The sequence below is a fragment of the Carassius gibelio genome, chromosome A1 (genome assembly GCF_023724105.1).
Source record: "Carassius gibelio isolate Cgi1373 ecotype wild population from Czech Republic chromosome A1, carGib1.2-hapl.c, whole genome shotgun sequence".
NCBI classification, from domain to species: Eukaryota; Metazoa; Chordata; class Actinopteri; order Cypriniformes; family Cyprinidae; genus Carassius; species Carassius gibelio.
In genome coordinates, this window is record NC_068371.1 from 37,715,241 (window position 1) to 37,735,055 (window position 19,815).

The 19,815-nt window shown below is 40.6% G+C and overlaps 1 protein-coding gene across 1 annotated transcript; it reads right to left on the reverse strand.

Annotated features, from left to right (window-relative positions):
- Nucleotides 1–3,491: 3,491 nt before the first annotated feature.
- On the reverse strand, nucleotides 3,492–19,351 carry tacr3l (tachykinin receptor 3-like). The gene is made up of 5 exons (XM_052607202.1): nucleotides 18,788–19,351; nucleotides 17,138–17,326; nucleotides 16,495–16,645; nucleotides 12,815–13,011; nucleotides 3,492–4,944 (listed from the first exon to the last, which is right to left on the reverse strand). Exons 1-5 carry the CDS (start codon nucleotides 19,153–19,155, stop codon nucleotides 4,668–4,670), a joined length of 1,182 nt encoding a protein of 393 aa, XP_052463162.1. The 5' UTR covers nucleotides 19,156–19,351; the 3' UTR covers nucleotides 3,492–4,667.
- Between the last annotated feature and the right edge of the window lie 464 nt (nucleotides 19,352–19,815).

The window sequence follows — 19,815 nt, forward strand, 5'->3', positions numbered from 1 at the left end:
TATGGCATGTGTGCTCTCTGTGCTGAATGCCTAGCAGCTGGTGGCAGACACAGAGGGACGTTCATAGGGAAAACAGCTGTCAGGAACACCCTGCTCACGACATATGTGATTGTCCTGCTCTGCTTTTTGCCATCATCATCATCATCATCAGTGTGGGTTTTGAAGCAGCAGGGCTGGTGTAGGGCCCCTCGACAGGGCTGAAAAGTGCTGATCGCATGCTCACATCAACTGCAGCCTTTCCTGGATTCCAGCGTATTGTTTAGAGAGCGATAAAGTAAGGCTCATTAGCAAACCAGACCTACATCGCTGAACATTCATTACTTCCTGAACCTTTGATTCCCTCGTGTACGTTTGTTTGTGATGCCACAAAGTTCACCATCTGTTTGTGTGGGTTGGTGTTTTACACTGAACTCAAAAATGTAGTGGTACTAACGTTTAAGATGTGGTAAATATATTCAAAGTTTGCAGATGTTCAAATCCAGTAGGTCCATATAAATACATATACGCATATGTGTGAGTTGATGTCATTTATTACTGTAATATATAATACAATAATCAATCATATTAATTTATAATTAGTTATTACTCATATTTTATATTTAATTTAATTAATATTATTTGACACCCCGGTCTAACACCTTGTCATTGCATTATTATATATATATATATATATATATATATATATATATATATATTTATATATACACACACACACACACACACACACACACACACACACACACACACACACACACACACATAGTTCAGTACACTACAGTAAATATAAAATATTTACTGCTTACATATTTACCACATTATTTGCACTAATATTAATTATTTTTATTTTTATTATTATCATCATCATCATCATTGCATAATTTAATAATTTTCCATTATGTTTTTTTTTGTGCTATTTTCTTATAGATTATAAGTACAATAAGAAATATGATTACATCAAATAGTATTTACAAATACATTTAAAAATATAAATATATAAAAATATAAAATGTATATAATTTAAATACAATTTTAGCAGTAGTAATTTCAGGAGCTGGTAGGACCACCTAAGCAGTAGTTGCATTATCCTTGCTCAAATCTCTATCTTCATTGCAAATCTTGACAGTGGAACTTTTGTCCATGTCATTCCAGCAGTGCTCAAGCTCCATCAGACTGGATGGGACCTGAATGTGAGCCACATATTTTATGTTAAGCCTCATTCCACAGATGCTCAACTGGATCACAGTCTGGACTTTGGCTGGGTTCTCCAGGACATTCCTCTTTGAGGGTTGAAGGCGTTTCTCTGGTCATTGTCCTGTTGAGAGAGGAAACTCAAAACTCATCTTCCCAGTCCCAGTGCTCATGCAGACTGAAGCATATTCTCTTCAGGGAGTTAATTTATTTCTTTAGTACATTTTGTACACAAACATTTTTTGTTAACATCGTTCTCCTTTCCTGAAGCACGATGCTGCCAACACTATTGCATGACTGTGTAGGGATGTTGTTTGTAAAGTCGTATGCTCTATTAGATTAGATCTCACAGAAGTTTTCAGATGATCAGATCATAAAATTGAGAGTCTCCCATGGGTTCGGCCAAACTCCAGCTCAGACGTAATATGAGTTCTCACAAATGCTTTCTGGGATACAGGCCAGCGACTGTATCATTAAAGTTTTTCTCAACTCTATCATGGCAGTGGATCTCGTAGGGCTTAACTTTATCACATATTTCAAAAAAATTATAATTATTATATAATCAACTGAAATACGCTGTTGGTGATTAAGAGACAAGTACAGGGAAGAGCTCATATTTGGTCAGATATTTAGCATCAGTTCAATATATATTGTGCTTAAGTCTGCGTATTTGTTTTTATATTTACCATTTTTGGTTATACAGATGTGACAGTCTTTACTGTCACGATAATATAAAGTTTAAGCTTTTTTTTCCCCATAAATCATCCCATGAAGTGTCAAAGCTTAATACTCAAGCCAGGGCTTTAACATATAAATTAATAAATACTAACAAAATAATGAAGTATTGTTATTTTTTATTAATATTAATAATACTAAGATCAATTAAATAATTTTTTTTAGAAAATAAATAAATAAATAAATATCAATAACAAAGGTCTAGGAAGTGACTCAGTCTTTTTTAAAAAAATGCCCTGAGATTACATGATCATCCCTGGCAATAACAACAACTCTTCAGAGCATTATACTGACCTTGCAAAGACCTTGAAGGTTAGTGAGAGGAGACTAAAATAACACATAAATCAATTCCCTCCTAGATGGTCTGTGTGGGCATACACTAATGTAAGGGAGTGTTATGTTGCACTATATGTGAGCTATGTTTGGATGTATGGATGGGAGGCGATTGGGTCACACAGTACATGTGTACACTCACCACCCCCCAGGGACACCCATCAACTTTACTCAAATAACCCAGCAACTCCTCTATAAAGCCAGTTAATACAGAAAAAGATGCATTTATGAGGGGCCTAGTAAAATCTTCTAAAACAATTACTGTTCTTCTTTCTTTCCGTGACAGTATTTTACATCAAGTGTTGTTTTTATGCATGCATAAACATATATTATTCTATGCCCAGTAGCGTTAAGGGTAGTTTTTCCTGTCTATACTAGTTTAGACGTCAATAGCTTGCAATGGTTCATTTAACAGGGAATAGGAAGGGAGATTTTGGGAGATATTCTGAGCAAGGGATGTACTGGCAATAAACAGGAAGTCATGTGAAACAGCCCTATTGCATCACACTGAAAAAGAGATATGAGAATACATTTTGCAATCGCACGGTCTAACATTAAGCATTATCCCAAAAATGAACAATTATCTTCTTCATAACATTGAAGTTTGTATCTGTTGAGGATTGGTGTATGCTTTTAGGGTTTACATAAGGAAATTAACATATCCTTCAAAATTCAACATAAACAATATCTTGACACTGAATTTAACATGTTGTAGGAACAATAAGTTCCCAGCCGAAATGTTGCTTTCACAGAATTAAAAATACAATGGCGTCATCTGGTGGTTGCAATGACCTAAAACAACATGCGATATGGCAAAAAAATGACCTTGCATTGCGCTTGCTTTGGTTCATTTAGCAGGGTTTTTTTTTTTCAAAACCATCGCCAGCTTGCTAAATCTAAACCATTTTCTGACGGAAATGGGAATGCATTTTTGATATCAAACTAGAGTTCAAAGTAGACACGTTAATGGAATTGCACCAGCATATTATTGTCAACAGTACACCAAGCTTAGCAAGTGTAGCACGGTCCAGCAACCATCCATGAACAATGCATGAGCTTAAAAGAAAGATCTGCTGAAAGATGGTCCAAATAAGTCATACGCAGTTATTTCAACTTAATGACGGATTAAGTTTGCTTTGCTAACGTCTGTCATGCTAGTTCATTGCTTTAAACGTCATTGTGTTTCTCAAAGAAAACAATTTTTACATAGTTTGTAATCATTTATGATGCTCACTTTAATATATATCAGTTTTCTTTTCACATTGAACATCAAAACAATGTGACCATACCAACATGAATAGATTATCACACATATTTTTAGTCAAAGCAGGTGTAAAAACTGGAAAAACATAATCAATTTGGTTAAACATGAAAAGCATTTTTACCACATCCACTTTTTATGACTATACTTTAGTGATTTTAGGTCATGAAAAGTTAACTTTGCACATTATGTTCAATACAAACCATAAGCACATTATGTTAACATTTACAGTACATCATACAGCACATACTGTAATATATCAAACCCGAACAAGATAAACTGTATAGTTTAGTTATTGTAGTGTTTTATATACCTTCATTAGACCTTATTCACAAAACAGAAAGAGCTCTGTGCACCAGTGTATATGAGAATGGTTTTACGAGATTCAAATAAAGTCCATTATTTTGTCACACACATTATTTAAAATCATTTAGACTCATTTTCTGACACCGCTACATCTGACAGCACAAGTTTCAAATCTGCCTGTACGTTTGTTGGCTCAGATGTATTATTACAGTGAGATTTACATTCAATTAAAGTTTTGAAGTCAATCTCAACTGAAGATCTCACTGAAGCACACTTTCACACAGAAGGAGAAGAGCTGGATATGTTCAAGATTCACAGAATGCACCTTTAAAATGTAAATAGAACACATAGAATAGAACACTTGAGTTTGGCATTCTAATTCTATTGAACTGAATCAATCAGAAGCATTCATTTTAGAATCATTTTAGCATTATCTGACAGACTCTAACCATTGTTTGTAAACAAAACTGAATCAAATATGACAAATGTAATTTCCTATAATCATGCAACATGATGAGGTCATGACTTTGTAGTGTAGCATACTGTTTTCATGTGTTAAATATTTGTCATTTCATAATCTGTACTATGTTGTGTTCTATTTAAAGACATATAGAAGTCAGTTGCAGTAGGCAGCATGCACTGAGTAGTATGCTACACTACACTGAAAACACTAAAAGTTCTCCACTTGGAGGCAGTATTACCTCATCATGCTGCAGTTTTGAGCGCATTTAGTCTCAATGCATACTCTCAGTATGTCATTTATATAACACCTGTGGATGTATTTGCATTGTGTTATTTACAGTATATTTATGGCAGAACCACAATCCGATGCACGTGGGGCCCTTCAGCTGAGCTGCTCGGCTGCAAACGTGGGCTCTCTGTGAAGGCAGAGTTTAGTTGCTGCCGTGCTTTCATCTTTGACCTCCACCTGACACTGGGACTTGGTGCTCTTGCGGTTGGTGCAGCGCGGGTCATCGCTGTGGATGCTGGTGTCGATGCGGGTGCACATGCTGCTCTGGTTGCGTGGGTGGAGACGGGTGGGACGGAGCTCGAGCTCATCATAGCTGGACACATGGATGAAGGGACACCACCTGAAGGCCCGTTTGAAACCGGCCCGAAACCTGGTGGTTTGGAAAAAATGATTTTTTAAATGGATTCCTAGTTCAAAATACAATGAATAACATTAACATAATTAATTTATTCTTAATAATAAAACTACGATAATAAATCTTGTATGTATCAATTGTGTAGATGGTCCAAAATCAATACCCACCAGCACCAAAGTCAGTAAAAACCATTGGCAAGTAAACAAAAGTAAGTTTATTAAGATTATAAAGTATAAATATCTCTTAGAATAATACTTTTTAATTATATTTTATTACAAAATTTATTTGATTACAAAAAATATATATTCTGCATTTAAAATGTATTACATGTATTATAAAAAAATACATTAAAATATATATATAATATAAAACATAACATATAAATACATAAATATTATTGTAATCTATTTAATATTACTAAATTATAATATTACTACTTAAGTATATTATTTTTTACAAATAAATATTAAATAAATACAAAAAAAGTACGATTTATTTTATTAAATGTATTATTATTATTATTATTATTATTAAATAAGACTAATTAACTTGCCAGTTGACTAATTAATTTTTTAAGGACTGCAAAACTACATAATTTAATATTTTTTATATTCCAATAATACATTAAAATAATAAATTATTTATATTTTTTTATTATAAAAATAGAAATTATATTATAAATAAATATATATAAATTTATATATATATATATATATATATATATATTTATATATATATATATATATATATATTTTATATATATATATATATATATATATATATATATATATATATATATATATATATATATATATATATATATATATATATATATCAGAGATGGGGACTCGAGTTTGAGACTCGGACTCGAGTGCGACTTAAGTCGCACAAACAGTGACTTCAGACTCGACTTGAGACTCGTCCTCGAAAGACTTCAGACTCGACTCGGACTCGAGCTCCGGGACTCGTGAACAATGTTAATTTTTAGTAAACGTCAGATGAGCTCGCTGTTAGAGTTGTGACGTTCGCGAACGAACCGATTCTTTTGAACGGCTCATAAACATGAACGATGGGAGCCGAGTCACGGCTGGAGGGGAGCCGTTCTTTCTGTCGCTCTTTTTTCCTATGCGTGTTTCAGAGCGCGTGTTTCACACAGATGCACACAAATGAGCTCCTCCGCGAGACAGAACAGTTATAGGGGGAGGGGCGCACCCAGCGCAGGCCAACCCTTTATAGCGTGATGATATTAGTTATTAGTTGTGCACGCATCCTTCACGTGAGTACTGCAGTGGAAAAAAACATCTCGGTTACGTATGTAACCTTGGTTCCCTGAATAGGGAACGAGATGCTGCGGTGACGTCACCACGTATGGGAACACCTCTGGTGTGACGAATGTCTGAAGCCCTATACCATCCCGCCAATCCTATTGGCCAAATGGCGCATAGCACCACCCTGCGCATGCGCGCGCATGATATACCTGGGTGCAGCGCGCCATTTCGCTCAGATTTCATGACTGAAGATGAAGAGTTATCAAGGTACGGAACGGCCAGAACCGCAGCATCTCGTTCCCTATTCAGGGAACCAAGGTTACATACGTAACCGAGATGTTCCCTATCATAGGTCACTTCGATGCTGCGGTGACGTCACCACGTATGGGAACGATATACCAAAACGCCTGACGTACCTGATAACTGAGATCCGAGGAAGCAACTGCTCAAGCGGAGAGAACCCGGGAGCCAGGGGCCATCCTCACATCCAGACTGTAGGACTTGATAAAAGTGCTCGGTGAGGACCATCCTGCCGCAGCACAGATATCATCCATAGAAGAGCCACTGAGAAAAGCTTGAGAAGAAGCTACAGCTCGAGTGGAATGAGCCTAAGGGCGAAGCGAGTCCGCGCGCCTCATAGGCCAAAGAAATTGCCTCCACCAGCCAATGGGACATGCGCTGTTTTGTAACTGCATGGCCCTTACTTTTATGTCCAAAGCAGACAAACAGCTGGTCAGAACCACGCCAAGGGGCTGTGCGATCCACATAAGTCTTTAAAGCTCTCACAGGGCAAAGACTTAGATCTCCTGACCCGGCCTCGGCAGGTGAAAAAGCTTCCAGAACCACTTGCTGAAAGCGAAAAGGGTTAGATGCGACCTTAGGAACATAGTTAGGCCTGGGCCGCAGCAGCACCTTCACAGAGCCTGGTGCAAATTCCATGCATGAGGGTGAAACAGAAAGAGCCTGTAAATCCCCAACTCTCTTGAGGGAGGATAAAGCCATGAGAAGAAGTGTCTTCAGTGTCAGGATTTTATCCGATACGGTCTCCAAGGGCTCAAACGGATGCCCTGATAAACCTAACAACACAATGGATAAATCCCATGAAGGAACTCGCACAGGGCGGAAAGGCCTCAGCCGTCGCGCACCCTGTATGAAACGAGAAACTAATGGATGACGCCCCACAGAGGCACCGCCTATGCATTCGTGGTAAGCTGAAATGGCTGCCACGTAAACCTTTAAAGTGGCTGGTGTAACGCCATCCGAGAAACGCTCCTGGAGGAACTCCAGCACTGAAGCCACTGGGCAGTAAACTGGATCCACATTATGATTACCACACCAGGCTGTAAACAGTCTCCACTTGAAAGCATATAAGCGTCTCGTAGAAGCTGCTCTAGAACTCAATATAGTCTCAGTAATTTCAGCAGAAAGACCGGGACATACTAACGCACTCCGCTCAGTGGCCACGCCCACAGTTTCCACAGATCTGGCCTCGGGTGCCAAATCAGCCCCTGTGCTTGTGATAATAAATCCTGTCTGATGGGAATCTCCCACGGAGAGCCCGCTAGCAGACTGATCAGATCCGCAAACCACGGCTGCGTGTGCCATCGCGGAGCCACCAGCAGCAGCTGTTCCACTCTGTCCCGGCGTAATCTGCATAATACCGCTGGGATCAAACGAATCGGAGGAAAAGCATACAGACTGGTCTTGGGCCAGCTGTGAGCTAACGCATCCACGCCCAGGGGCGATGGGGAGCGTAGGGAGAACCATAGCGGGCAATGCGTAGTCATGCTCGATGCGAATAAATCCACTTTCGCTTTGCCGAATATCCGCCATAAAAGATCCACCGTCTGGGGGTGTAATCGCCATTCTCCCTGTTCCAGAGCCTGTCTGGATAGCAGATCCGCTCCGAAATTCAATCGTCCGGGGACATGAATGGCCCGGATCGAGAGAAACTTGTCCCGAGACCACAGAAGAACACGCCTCGCCAGCCTGCACAGGGGGCGAGAGCGCAATCCTCCTTGATGGTTCAGATAAGACACAACCGCTGTGTTGTCTGATCTGAGCAGCACATGACGGCCGATCAGCAGATCCGCGAAATACTGGAGAGCCAGAAAAACTGCCAGTAATTCCAGTCTGTTTATATGCCAGCCGCGCTGAGCCGCTGTCCACACTCCGTGGGCTGGTCGCCCTCGACACACAGCTCCCCAACCAGTCAAAGACGCGTCCGTCGTGACAGTCTCTCGGAAAGCATAAATTCCCAATCGAACTCCTGACAGGAGAAATTCGGTTGACATCCAAATTTTCAGCGACATCACACACCGCCGTGTCACCGAAATCGTGCGATGCGGGAGACAACGGGGTGAAATATTCCGCCTTTTCGTCCACCACTGAAAGGGGCGCATTTGAAGCAATCCCAGACGAATCACGGGGGATGCTGCTGCCATTAGACCCAAGAGCCTGAGGCACAATCTCACCGTCACCGTGCGACCCGCTTTGAAGTGCCGCACGCATGACGCAATCGACTGAGCGCGCGGGAGAGAAAGCTTCGCTGTCATCGCGCGAGAGTCCAGATCTATTCCAAGAAAAGTTATTCGTTGAGAGGGAGTTAAAACACTCTTCTTGAAATTTGTTCGTAAGCCCAGGCTGTTTAAATGATTCAGCACAAGATCTCGGTGAGAGTATGCTTGAGTCCGCGATTGCGCTAGCACCAGCCAATCGTCCAAATAATTCAACACACGAACGCCCTGGAGCCGCAACGGGGCCAGAGCTGCGTCCATGCATTTTGAGAACGTACGGGGCGCTAAAGCCAAGCCAAAGGGAAGAACGCGGTACTGATACGCTTTGCCCTCTAAAGCGAATCTGAGGAACTTCCTGTGTCTCTTGACGATCTGAATATGGAAATACGCATCCTTCAGATCGATCGTAATAAACCAATCGCTTGGTCGGATCTGAGACAGAATAGATTTCACCGTCACCATCTTGAATTTGCTCGGTCTGAGTGCAAGATTCAGACGGCGTAAATCCAGAATGGGTCGTAACCCGCCGTCTTTTTTCGGTACCACGAAATAACGGCTGTAAAAACCTGTCTCCATCTGAGAGGGGTGTACTTCTTCTATAGCCCCTTTGCTCAGCAGAGCTGACATTTCTTGTCGCAGCACCGCCATTTCCGTAGACTTCACCGTAGTGGGAAGAATTCCGCGGAAAGGAGGCGGGCCTTTCCGAAACTGAATGGTGTATCCGTGACAAACCGTGCGTAACACCCATTGAGGAATGCCGGGCAAGCGTTCCCACGCGGCCCGAAACAATATTAACGGTTTCAAAACTTCCGCTCCCAGCAACGCCGTCATACGCGTTAAAACGACCGGACACGAAAAACCCGTGGTGTTCGTGCACCGGGGAAGCGTATGCGCCGGAGTCGTTGCGTTCCGTTGAGTATAATCCTGAAACGTGTCCACGGCAGGAATTAGGCCAACAGATGGAACATCGGGCTCTGCCGCTAGCGAAAAAGCGGCGGCTGTGCGAGCCGTCATAAACGGGCCGTTTGTGTAGGGTCCTTGAGTCGTCCCTCGAACTCCGAAAGCAGGATTGCGCAGAGTGTCTGAGGGAGCGTCTGTCATTACAGCTCGATCCAATGTTGCTCGAGGCGCTGTTAGCGGCGAGACAATCAATGTTTGAGCATGGGGACTGCAATGAGAGTGTGGGATGCGCGAAAGCGGTCCGACAGCGCTCTCTAGCGGAGGGCACAGTCCCTGGCAAGCAGCAAAAAGATCAGGAGCTGCTATTCGGCACCCGAGAACGAGAGGCTTTAGCCGTCGAGGTCAGGTTCAATCGCTTACGTTGACGCTGGTGCGCCGGAGGAAAAACCCTAGGGCCCCAGTCCTTACGAGGAGGCGCCATGGGTGTAGGTTCCTCTCGAGAGGCTGCTCGCTGGCGGTGAGAGGAGGTTGAGCGAGAACGCGCGGGCGCTTGCCGGCGTTCGACCTCCCTGGGTCTGCGGGGAATCAGCTGGCGGAAAGCGGCTGATTGCTGTTTCGCTGCCCTGAACTTCTCCACTACTGACGTGACAGCCTCACCGAACAATCCATCCCTGGAGACAGGGGCATCCATAAGGAAAGATTTATCCTTCTCCTTAATATCGGTGAGATTAAGCCAGAGGTGGCGCTCAACCGAAATCAAACCGGCCATAGTACGGCCCACTGCACGAGCGGTATGTTTGGTAGCGCGTAGCGCCAAATCCGTAGCTCTACGCAGTTCTTTAACTGCCTCCGGTGTGATGCCCTCACCTTCATCCAATTCCTTCAATAACTCCGCCTGGTAGGCCTGAAGGACCGCCATAGAGTGGAGCGACGCAGCCGCCTGACCAGCCGCCATGTAGGATTTACCCACCAATCTAGACGTGACTCGACACGCCTTCGAAGGAAGAAGGGGGCGAGACTTCCAAGCTGCGGCCGAACTAGGCGCAAGGTGTTCGGCGAGAGTCTCTTCCACCGGGGGCATCATAGTATAGCCATGGTTCGCCATATCAGAAACGGTGGCGAAATCCGCGGCCGCGGCGTTAGTAATCCGCGCCGAAAATGGCTGTTTCCAGGACCTCGAAACCTCCTGGTGGAGGTCCGGGAAAAAAGGCAAAGGCCTCCGGGGCTGTGTAGGTGTCCGACTGGTTAGAAAACGGTCGTCCAGCTTGGAAGAAGGTTGGGCCTCGGCCTTGTCAACCTCCCAGTCTAGCCCCAATTTACCCACCGCACGAGAAACCACATCCAACAGCTCACTGTAGGAGGGGGAAACACGCCTCTCCTGTCCGCTAGGAGGAAGAGGGCTAGTGTCAGTCGCGAAGTCCTCAGACCCCGAGGCCGCGGTGGATAAAACATCGTCGTCATAGCGTCCACAACCGAAGGAGATGGCGGTGCATGCCTCCGGTGTGGGAAGTAAATCCTCATTAGAGAAGACGACGGGCTCAGTATAAGTTTTATTCTGCAGCAGGGTAGGGGAGAGCGAGCGATGTGGAGAATATTCCAGCGCTGCGCTGTCCACAAAATCCATGTCGCACGTGTCACCCCAGGCCCTCGCCTCGTGCGGTGCCTCGGCAGTCGCAGAGGTGACCTGACGGGGGTTAGACTCGAGGGCGACATTAGAGAAAACTTCCACCCTGGAGCGCAGTACTCTGAGCCGCAGGCCATCACAATGGGGACAGGAAGAAAGGCCGCTAAGCGCCGCCTGTGCGTGATGTAAACCAAGACATACTACGCACCTGTCATGAGTGTCCCCCGCCGTGATGTACCTGGTACATGGCTCCTTACATTTTCGAAAGCTCATCGCGTCCGCGAAGAGGAGTTAACACTGCTCGAAGAGATCGCTGGAGAACGCGAGACGATAGGGCACAGATGATTCGCTATTCCTGAAGGAATGAAATCTGAGCGAAATGGCGCGCTGCACCCAGGTATATCATGCGCGCGCATGCGCAGGGTGGTGCTATGCGCCATTTGGCCAATAGGATTGGCGGGATGGTATAGGGCTTCAGACATTCGTCACACCAGAGGTGTTCCCATACGTGGTGACGTCACCGCAGCATCGAAGTGACCTATGATAGGGAACCTGCGTGCCTCTGTCATTGGGTAGGAGCGGAGCCATGACGTTTTGCACAGATATTCATTGCAGCCCACTTTGTTATTGTTCATTGACTTGAAGGGGCTGATGTCCTATTTGCAAAGTTTACAGTAGTAATAGTATGTAGACATTTCCATTTTATTTATTCTAATTTTATCTGCTTTAAATATTTTTGGTTCTCTATCAAAATGTTCTTGTGTGATAACAATGTTCTTGTGTGGAAGTGTTTGTAGTAAAAGCTGTTTTGCACAGAAATTCATTGCAGCCGGCTTTGTTTTTGATATTTATTTGTGAATAGGTATTGTATGAATAACATAAGTCAGCGTAGCTTTGTTCATTCTTAAGCCAGACAAGAGGTGTGCAGCTATACAGCCAGGACAGACAGAAGGCCATTACTGAATCCATAAATGCAAAATACAGATATTAACTTAAAAGTAAAGCATTCTTGGTGTTTTTGTCATGTTGCAATAGCCTGTTTACACTGATTATATACCAAAATCAAAGTTGATATTGTATGCTAATAGATAGAGTTGTCATAATAACATATTACATGCTTTGAATTCCTTATATATAGCTATGCAGTGTTCTAAGCAGCTTGGATGGGTCGCTGTACTTGATCGAACATTTATTATAACCAGAGACTTAATATAATAAAGAGACTTGAGACTTGACTTGGACTCTAGCTCAGAGACTTGAGACTTGACTTGGACTCTAGCTCAGAGACTTGTGAGCATCTCTGATATATATATATATATATATATATATATATATATATATATATATATATATGCAAGCCTACAGTGTAAGTTGACCTATTTTTTACTTTATATATTCAAAATAAAAATACTTTTTATATGCAAACAATATTTAAAAGATATATAGGAATATATATGTATAACAAAATATATAACTTATTTTATTTGGCAGACAAGAACACTTTATGGCCAGAAATGTTCTCTGTGGGCAGATGTGATGTCACCTTGAGTGTATATTAGTACATGAGTGATCATTACCTGCCATTCAGACAGCAGTAAATGATGGGGTTGTACATGGTGGAGCTCATGGCCAACCACAACACGGACAGATACACCTGCTGGATGGACTTCCACTTGTTCAGACGCTTGTTTAGGCCCGTCACAATGAAATAGATGTGATAGGGCAACCAGCAGAGGGCAAAGGTCACCACCACCACAATCATCATCTTCACCACCTGAGGAGAGAGCGAAGGATCATTCAGTCACAACATGAAGCACATGCCAGCAAAACATATGGGTTTCGGCTTCTTGTGTTCTGGAAGAAAACAGCATCAGGAAAAGTCCCGGCTCATCTCGCGGTCTGTTAGAAGTCTCCATCTGCTGCCATTGTTCATTCAACTAAACTCAAAGCTGAAAGCAATAATGAATGACGAGAAGAAACGTGTCAGATAGTGATTTGGCACCACACTGAAAGCTTTTGCAGCAGTCACCTGACATGTGCGTCAACCTCAATTATGATTCCTGCTAGTTTTTATCATGAAAGAGCAGGAGGAATAGCACCGGAGTAAATTGCAGTGTGCTGAAAAGTACATAATTGCATATTTCATATGTAAATGGAACTAAATTACAATTTTTGACAAAAAAATCAGGTGGACAGAATGTAGCAAACTGTTCCAGGGTCCAGGATCCCATTGTTACACTAAACATCACATCTCACACAGCATGACATCTGACTAACAGCATCTGGCCCCCGGTTCAGCACATTTTAGAAAGTTCAATGAACAAAGTACACACGAATCAGACAGGTAGAGACTGCCAGACCAAACTATGAGGTGACCAACCTCAGTTTACACTGCTTGTGATACTGAAAATCTATTTTGAACAGCAGTGTTGTCTGCATATACAGCACAGTTTGAACTGTAATGTTATGAAAAATTATTACAATTTCAAATAACTGTAATGTAATGTAATTTATTCCTGTGATCAAAGGTGAATTTATTCCTCCAGTCTTCAGTGTCACATGATCTTCAGAAATCCTTCAGATATGCTGATTTGATGCTCAAGAAATATCTCTGATATTTATCAATGTTGAAAACAGTTGTGCTGCTTCAGATTTTTATGGAAACCATGTTAGATTTTTTTTTTCAGGATTTCAGGAATTTTTTTAGGATTTTTTTTCTTTAATAAATAGAAAGTGCAACATTTATTTGTAATAGAAATATATTTTTTTTAAACATTATAAATATATTTGCTCAATTTTCATCAATTTAATGTATTCTTGCTGAATCCAATTATTACATTTCTTTAAAAAAGTATTAGTAATTTTGTTATCATTTTTAATAGTTTATATATATATATATATATATATATAGATAGATAGATAGATAGATAGATAGATAGATAGATAGATAGATAGATAGATAGATAGATAGATAGATAGATAGATAGATAGATAGATAGATAGATTGTCTTTATTGATTTTATCGCAATTTTGACTAACTAACTGAGATGGAATTATTTATTTTTTTCAGTTTTTTGTTTATTTAGAGCAAAAAATGGGTAAAAAAAAGAGTGGAGTGATGATCAACATAATTTTACATATACAAATCAAAGTTACACTTCTGATCAGTGCAGTTTTTAAGAAAGTCTGATTTAATCCCTTTTGCAGAACATCGTGAATGGTGTTGTAATAGAGTGATGAACACTGCGCGGCGTCTATTCAGTCACACATCGAGTAGAAAATGAGCTGTACCTTCTTGACAGGTCACGTTTGCCTGCCCTCCTGAAATACAATGTACTTTCACACTGATTGAACACCATTCATACGTTCCCTTGCAACCTTAATAAACTTTGGTAAACCTGTGTCAAACTGGCATAAAGGGCAGGTTTTCTGACACTTCTGCCACCCGTAGCTCATCATATCCGCCGCTAGGGTTACGTCATACCTAACCTTTCTCTGCTTTGTGTAACTGTCAATCAGTAATTATTCGCAATGCTCCACTGCGTCCCATTACTCATTAAAGTACAGCGGGGTCTCTTCAGGGTACAAGACTCTTGTCGCTTTTTTACAGACAAGGTGCAAATGAAAGAGTTCATTGATTGATGATGGACGGTGTTTCTTTGTCTTTTCCAACAGGTCCGTGTCAAATTATGCACAAATTAATGAAGCCATTTGAGACATTGTGAGTGGCTTTTCAAAGGTTGTCATGCACTAAAGTTAGCAAGGGATCCAAAAGAATGAAGGAATGGTGTTTTCAAAAGCGATAGATTAATAGCTGTACAAAATTTTACATTAACAACAGATGTGCCAGTTAAGTGTGCAATTTTCAAAAATAAGAAAGATATAAAGTGCATGTAAATGTCCTAACCAGTGGCATGGGATCTTTGTCCTCTGAGGTGTTGTTTAGTCTCAGCTTCGGACGTCAAACACACAGACTGATGCATATAGCACAAAAAAAAAAAAAAAAAAAAAACATCAAGCATTAACAATTATTTTTGAATTAAACATGACATTTTGAAGTAGAACTGAAAACGAACTCCAAAAACATTTGTTTTTGTTTCATAATTTTGACTAATTGTTTAAAAAGGGGGGATTACAGAACACCAGCTTGATGTAATGAAGTTATTTTAATACTTATATTTAATTATTGTATTCAAATGTTTGATTTAAAATATAATTCAAAAGCTTAAGGTTAGTATGACTTTAAAAAATATATTATTACTTTTTTTGTTTCGCAAAACACATTAAATGTATATGTATATTTGCATAATTTAATGTAGCATTGCCATTAAATTATGAAAACATTATTTCAAAATGATTTATTTTTCCTTTTAGTTCCATGAAACAAAGATGGAAAATGCCTTTAATTCACCAGTGCAATTCTCTCCAATCAAGAGGCTGAGAAAGGGTTCACACGCCCTGCGAAGCCTACTGAAATCCTTTCTGTTACCTTTCTGGCCAATCAGCAGTCTCTTTAAATCAATCATTGTGTTTGGAAAGTGAGGTTGTGAGAAGGTGAGTTAACAAGTGCTTAAATCCAGCGCAAGCCTACGGTTTATATCTGAAAGGATTCTGTAATCTCTTAAAAACCATTCTGTAAAAAACACTTTTGCCCAATACGAGATGAATTCTCCCAGATTAATCCCTGAGAGTGACATATCACTGTCCCGCGTGTGCGACTCACAAAAAGCTCAGAGCTGACCCGTGGGATAAACCAGACATGACCTTAATCTGTGGAAAGATATCAAATAGATATAGCAATACAGTGAGATTCCCTCAGTACAGGTAACAGCAAATACATAGATTCATTTCTATGATTTACAAATGCATGGGCTCATTTCTTAAACACCGTCCTTTGGTCACCTCATTCTGAGGACAGAGACCAGAGATTATATGAGAATAAATCAGTCAGTTCCTAACAAACATATTCAACACATTCATGGCAACAATTCAAATTAAATTTTAAGTTTTTTTGTTTTTATTTATTTTTTATTTCAGCTTTACTTAAATTAACAAATACATTATAGTTTTTATAGTTGCATTATCATTTTTATTTGTTTTTGCTACTATAACAATGTTGTTTCTTCAAAATACCTTCTTCCATGTTCTGCAGAAGAAAGAAAGTCATGCTGATGAACAACTTAAAGATGAAAACCACAGCATGTGTTTCTCCAAGCCTTTTGACCTTTAACAAACATATGTCAGTACGTTCTCTTACCTTCCTTTTAGCATGTAATTGTCCAACATAATTGTCCGACGAATCTCCAGGAATCTCTCCTCCCCATAGTGTCACCCCGACTATAGTGTAGGTGATACCCATGACCACTAGGGGCAGCATGTACACCAGCACTGTTACTATGATATGATACCTGCACAGGTGAGAGAAGAGGACACCGTTGTAAAAAAAGAAAACACACACACACACACACACACACACATACACACAGAAAGTGTTTTTTCTGTATGTCACCAAATGATAAACCCAAATAAGCCTATCTAATGCTTGGCGCTTGGGTGTTTAGACAGTAAATTTGGATTGTGGGTCAGAAAGATTGTTTGCACCATTTGGCCACTGGTAAATAGGTACCGTGTTTGGTTTTCTTCGCCTTACTGGCAGATTGCACTTAGTGTAAAGACAGCAGGCGATGTAAAGCCAGAAAGAGCATTACCAATATTGGAGCAGTGGAAGCAAAGCCTGAGAAGCGCAGGCTGTACAGAAATTATAATCAAGCAGAAGAAAAACAATCAGCTGGTGTGAAATCATCCCAGCTTTCTGCACACGCATCTGGCTTCTAAGACAGATTCCTCAATGAAATCCACCTTGTTAGTGACTGATCTGCATCTGGAAATGGATCTCTTACATGAACGAATCCTCAGAAGGTCTCGGCCAAGCAACGTAACAGACGGTTCTGCGAGGCATAGTTCTCGTGGTCGAGTAGAAACACAGCGGGAAGGCCAAAATCACAGCCAGGGCCCAAATACAGACAATCACCACTTTGGTAGCGGTAGCTGACAGACGAGGCTTCAGAGGGTGAATTATGGCCATGTACCTGAATAAAGAAAAAACTTGGTTTTAATGAACCCTTTTCACACAGAAAAAGAAGTCATCATAGTTGGGTAAATTTCAAAAGAATGGAGACTACAACATATATACTTTTTGTGTTCCCATTTCAAAGAAATATGCACAATTAAGTTTCTATGACCTTACAAAAGATTCATTTCAAAAGATTCATTTCGATAGTCAGAAGAGAGAAAGATGTTAAAATACACTGTCACACTCTCTTAGTTTTCTGTAATCTGATGACAACGTAATAAAACACAATGTGTAATGTTATTAATGTACATACAGTACATAAAAAAAATAATATATAAAAAAAGTTGGTAGATTTGCAATATTAACTGTGAAAATGCATCATCACAGTCTGTGAAAAGGGTTGGTAATTAAATCTAACTGAAGAACTGACACCCTTAATGAGAATGAGATGTTGAATTTGATTGTCAGGAAGGGGAAAACAATAAAGAAAAAAATGAAAAAACACTGATAGTAAATAATGTCTCATGTTTATGCGTGATGACATCTTTATGGGTCATATAAAAATAGGATTTACTTTGCTATTGTTTCTTAGTTAATTTTTTTAACAGTTCATTATTAAAAATGTTAATTACACTTAAATTTAAAATTGAATTCTGCATCCTGTTTGCTCTCTCAAATTATGCAAATATTGGTGCAAAACCCTGTCTTAGGTCAGACCTTTTGTTTTCAGGAACAAACAGGGGAGGCAGCATATGGATGAACACTCATGCATGCTGAAAGATTACGCAGAGTTAGGATGAAGAGATGTTCTCTGGCTCCTCTACACAGCCACAGACTGAGCTTGTAATCTTTTAATGAAGGAAAAGCCCCCCTATGCTCTGGATCACGCAGATCAGTATCACAGATCTCATCTCATTAGAGGCATTCACGACTAACTGATGCGATGAATGGTGCCTGCGTAATTCCGAAAATGATCAGTTTAGCTAAATAAATGTAGCTAAAACATCAAAGAACAAGCTTTATTAAATACATGTTGATTTATTCAATTGAAAAAAAAGTATTAAATTATTAAAAATTATTATTAAAATATTTTTTTAGCACCAAAAAAAAAATTATAGATACTAGCAAAATTTCATAAACTAAATGTAATTCCAACAATTTTGGAATTAATCAACAATTTCCACATAATTTCACATAGAATTCATATTAACTGTTTTAATAATTCATATTAAATGTTTTACAGTCCTCTGTCCCCTTATATAGCTATTGGTTTGAGTATTGAAATAAACATTTTATTGCTGCCAGATAATTTACAATGACATTTTAATGCTTTTTTAATTGATCATATACTTATAGACTTTTATTATGTAGCTAAATTCCCACTAGAACCCTGGATCGTGTATCCCATCGGAGGTTTGCATGAATGGTTAGCTACTGCACGATCAAAATGTTACAGCCAAATGAATCATACACTCACCTGTCGACTGCAATCGCAGTCATGGAGTAAATGCTGGCAAACACAGCGGTCACCGGAAAGAAGTTGTGGAACTTGCAGTAAACCTCTCCAAAGTACCACTCTCCGTGCGTGGCGTAAATGAAGTTGATGAGCGTGTTGAAGGCGGCCATCGAGGCGTCGGAGAACGCCAGGTTGAGCAAGAAATAGTTGGTCACGGTGCGCATCCGTTTGTGAGCCAAAATGATCCACATAACGATGAGGTTCCCGAACACAGCGACCGCCAGCACGGAGCTGTACGCGACCGACCAGATCGCGACGCGCCACGGCGGCTGCACGAACTGATTTGTGAAATTACGCGTTACGTTTGAGCCGCTCTGAGGACCAGCCATGATAAACTTATTAGATATCCTCCTTAAACAGATAGGATTTGATCAGAGGCATATATTTATTCTACTATAGTGTCAAGCATAGATCTGGCACGTCCTCGTGCGCATCGTACTGCGCTCCATCCAAAGTGTCCAAAATAGCGGTGACGCGCAGTCATGCCTCATATGACAGACGTCTGGAGATGCTGCTGCTCCTGCCACATGTTGCTGCTCAAATGAACAGAGGGACATGCAAAAGTGGGATAGTTTCAGATTTGCAATGGAGGACTGAAAAATGCTTTATAGCTCCAGCCCCATGAATGCATATGTTTACTGCAAATGAGGTGGTTAAGTCAGTGTTAAATGTATAAAGGTAATGGCTAATTAGCATGGACAATGACTGATATATAGTCCTTTGAGGTTCATCTCAACCTGACTGAAAGGAGGTGAGTGAAGCTTGTGTTGCTGTCTAGCTGGTAGAAACTGTAATTTCTTCATAATGCCAACTTCCTTGCATTTATTCACAGTCTTTGAAGGCAATCCTAAAACAGCAAGGCAAGTGTCAGTAGTTTTGAACTTTTTTAAAAGCCTGAACTGCGCTCTCTGTCACTTCTTCTCAAATGAACAATATTCAGTGTCCGTGAATGAGTTGTCACAACATTCCATAACGTTTTCTACATCTTT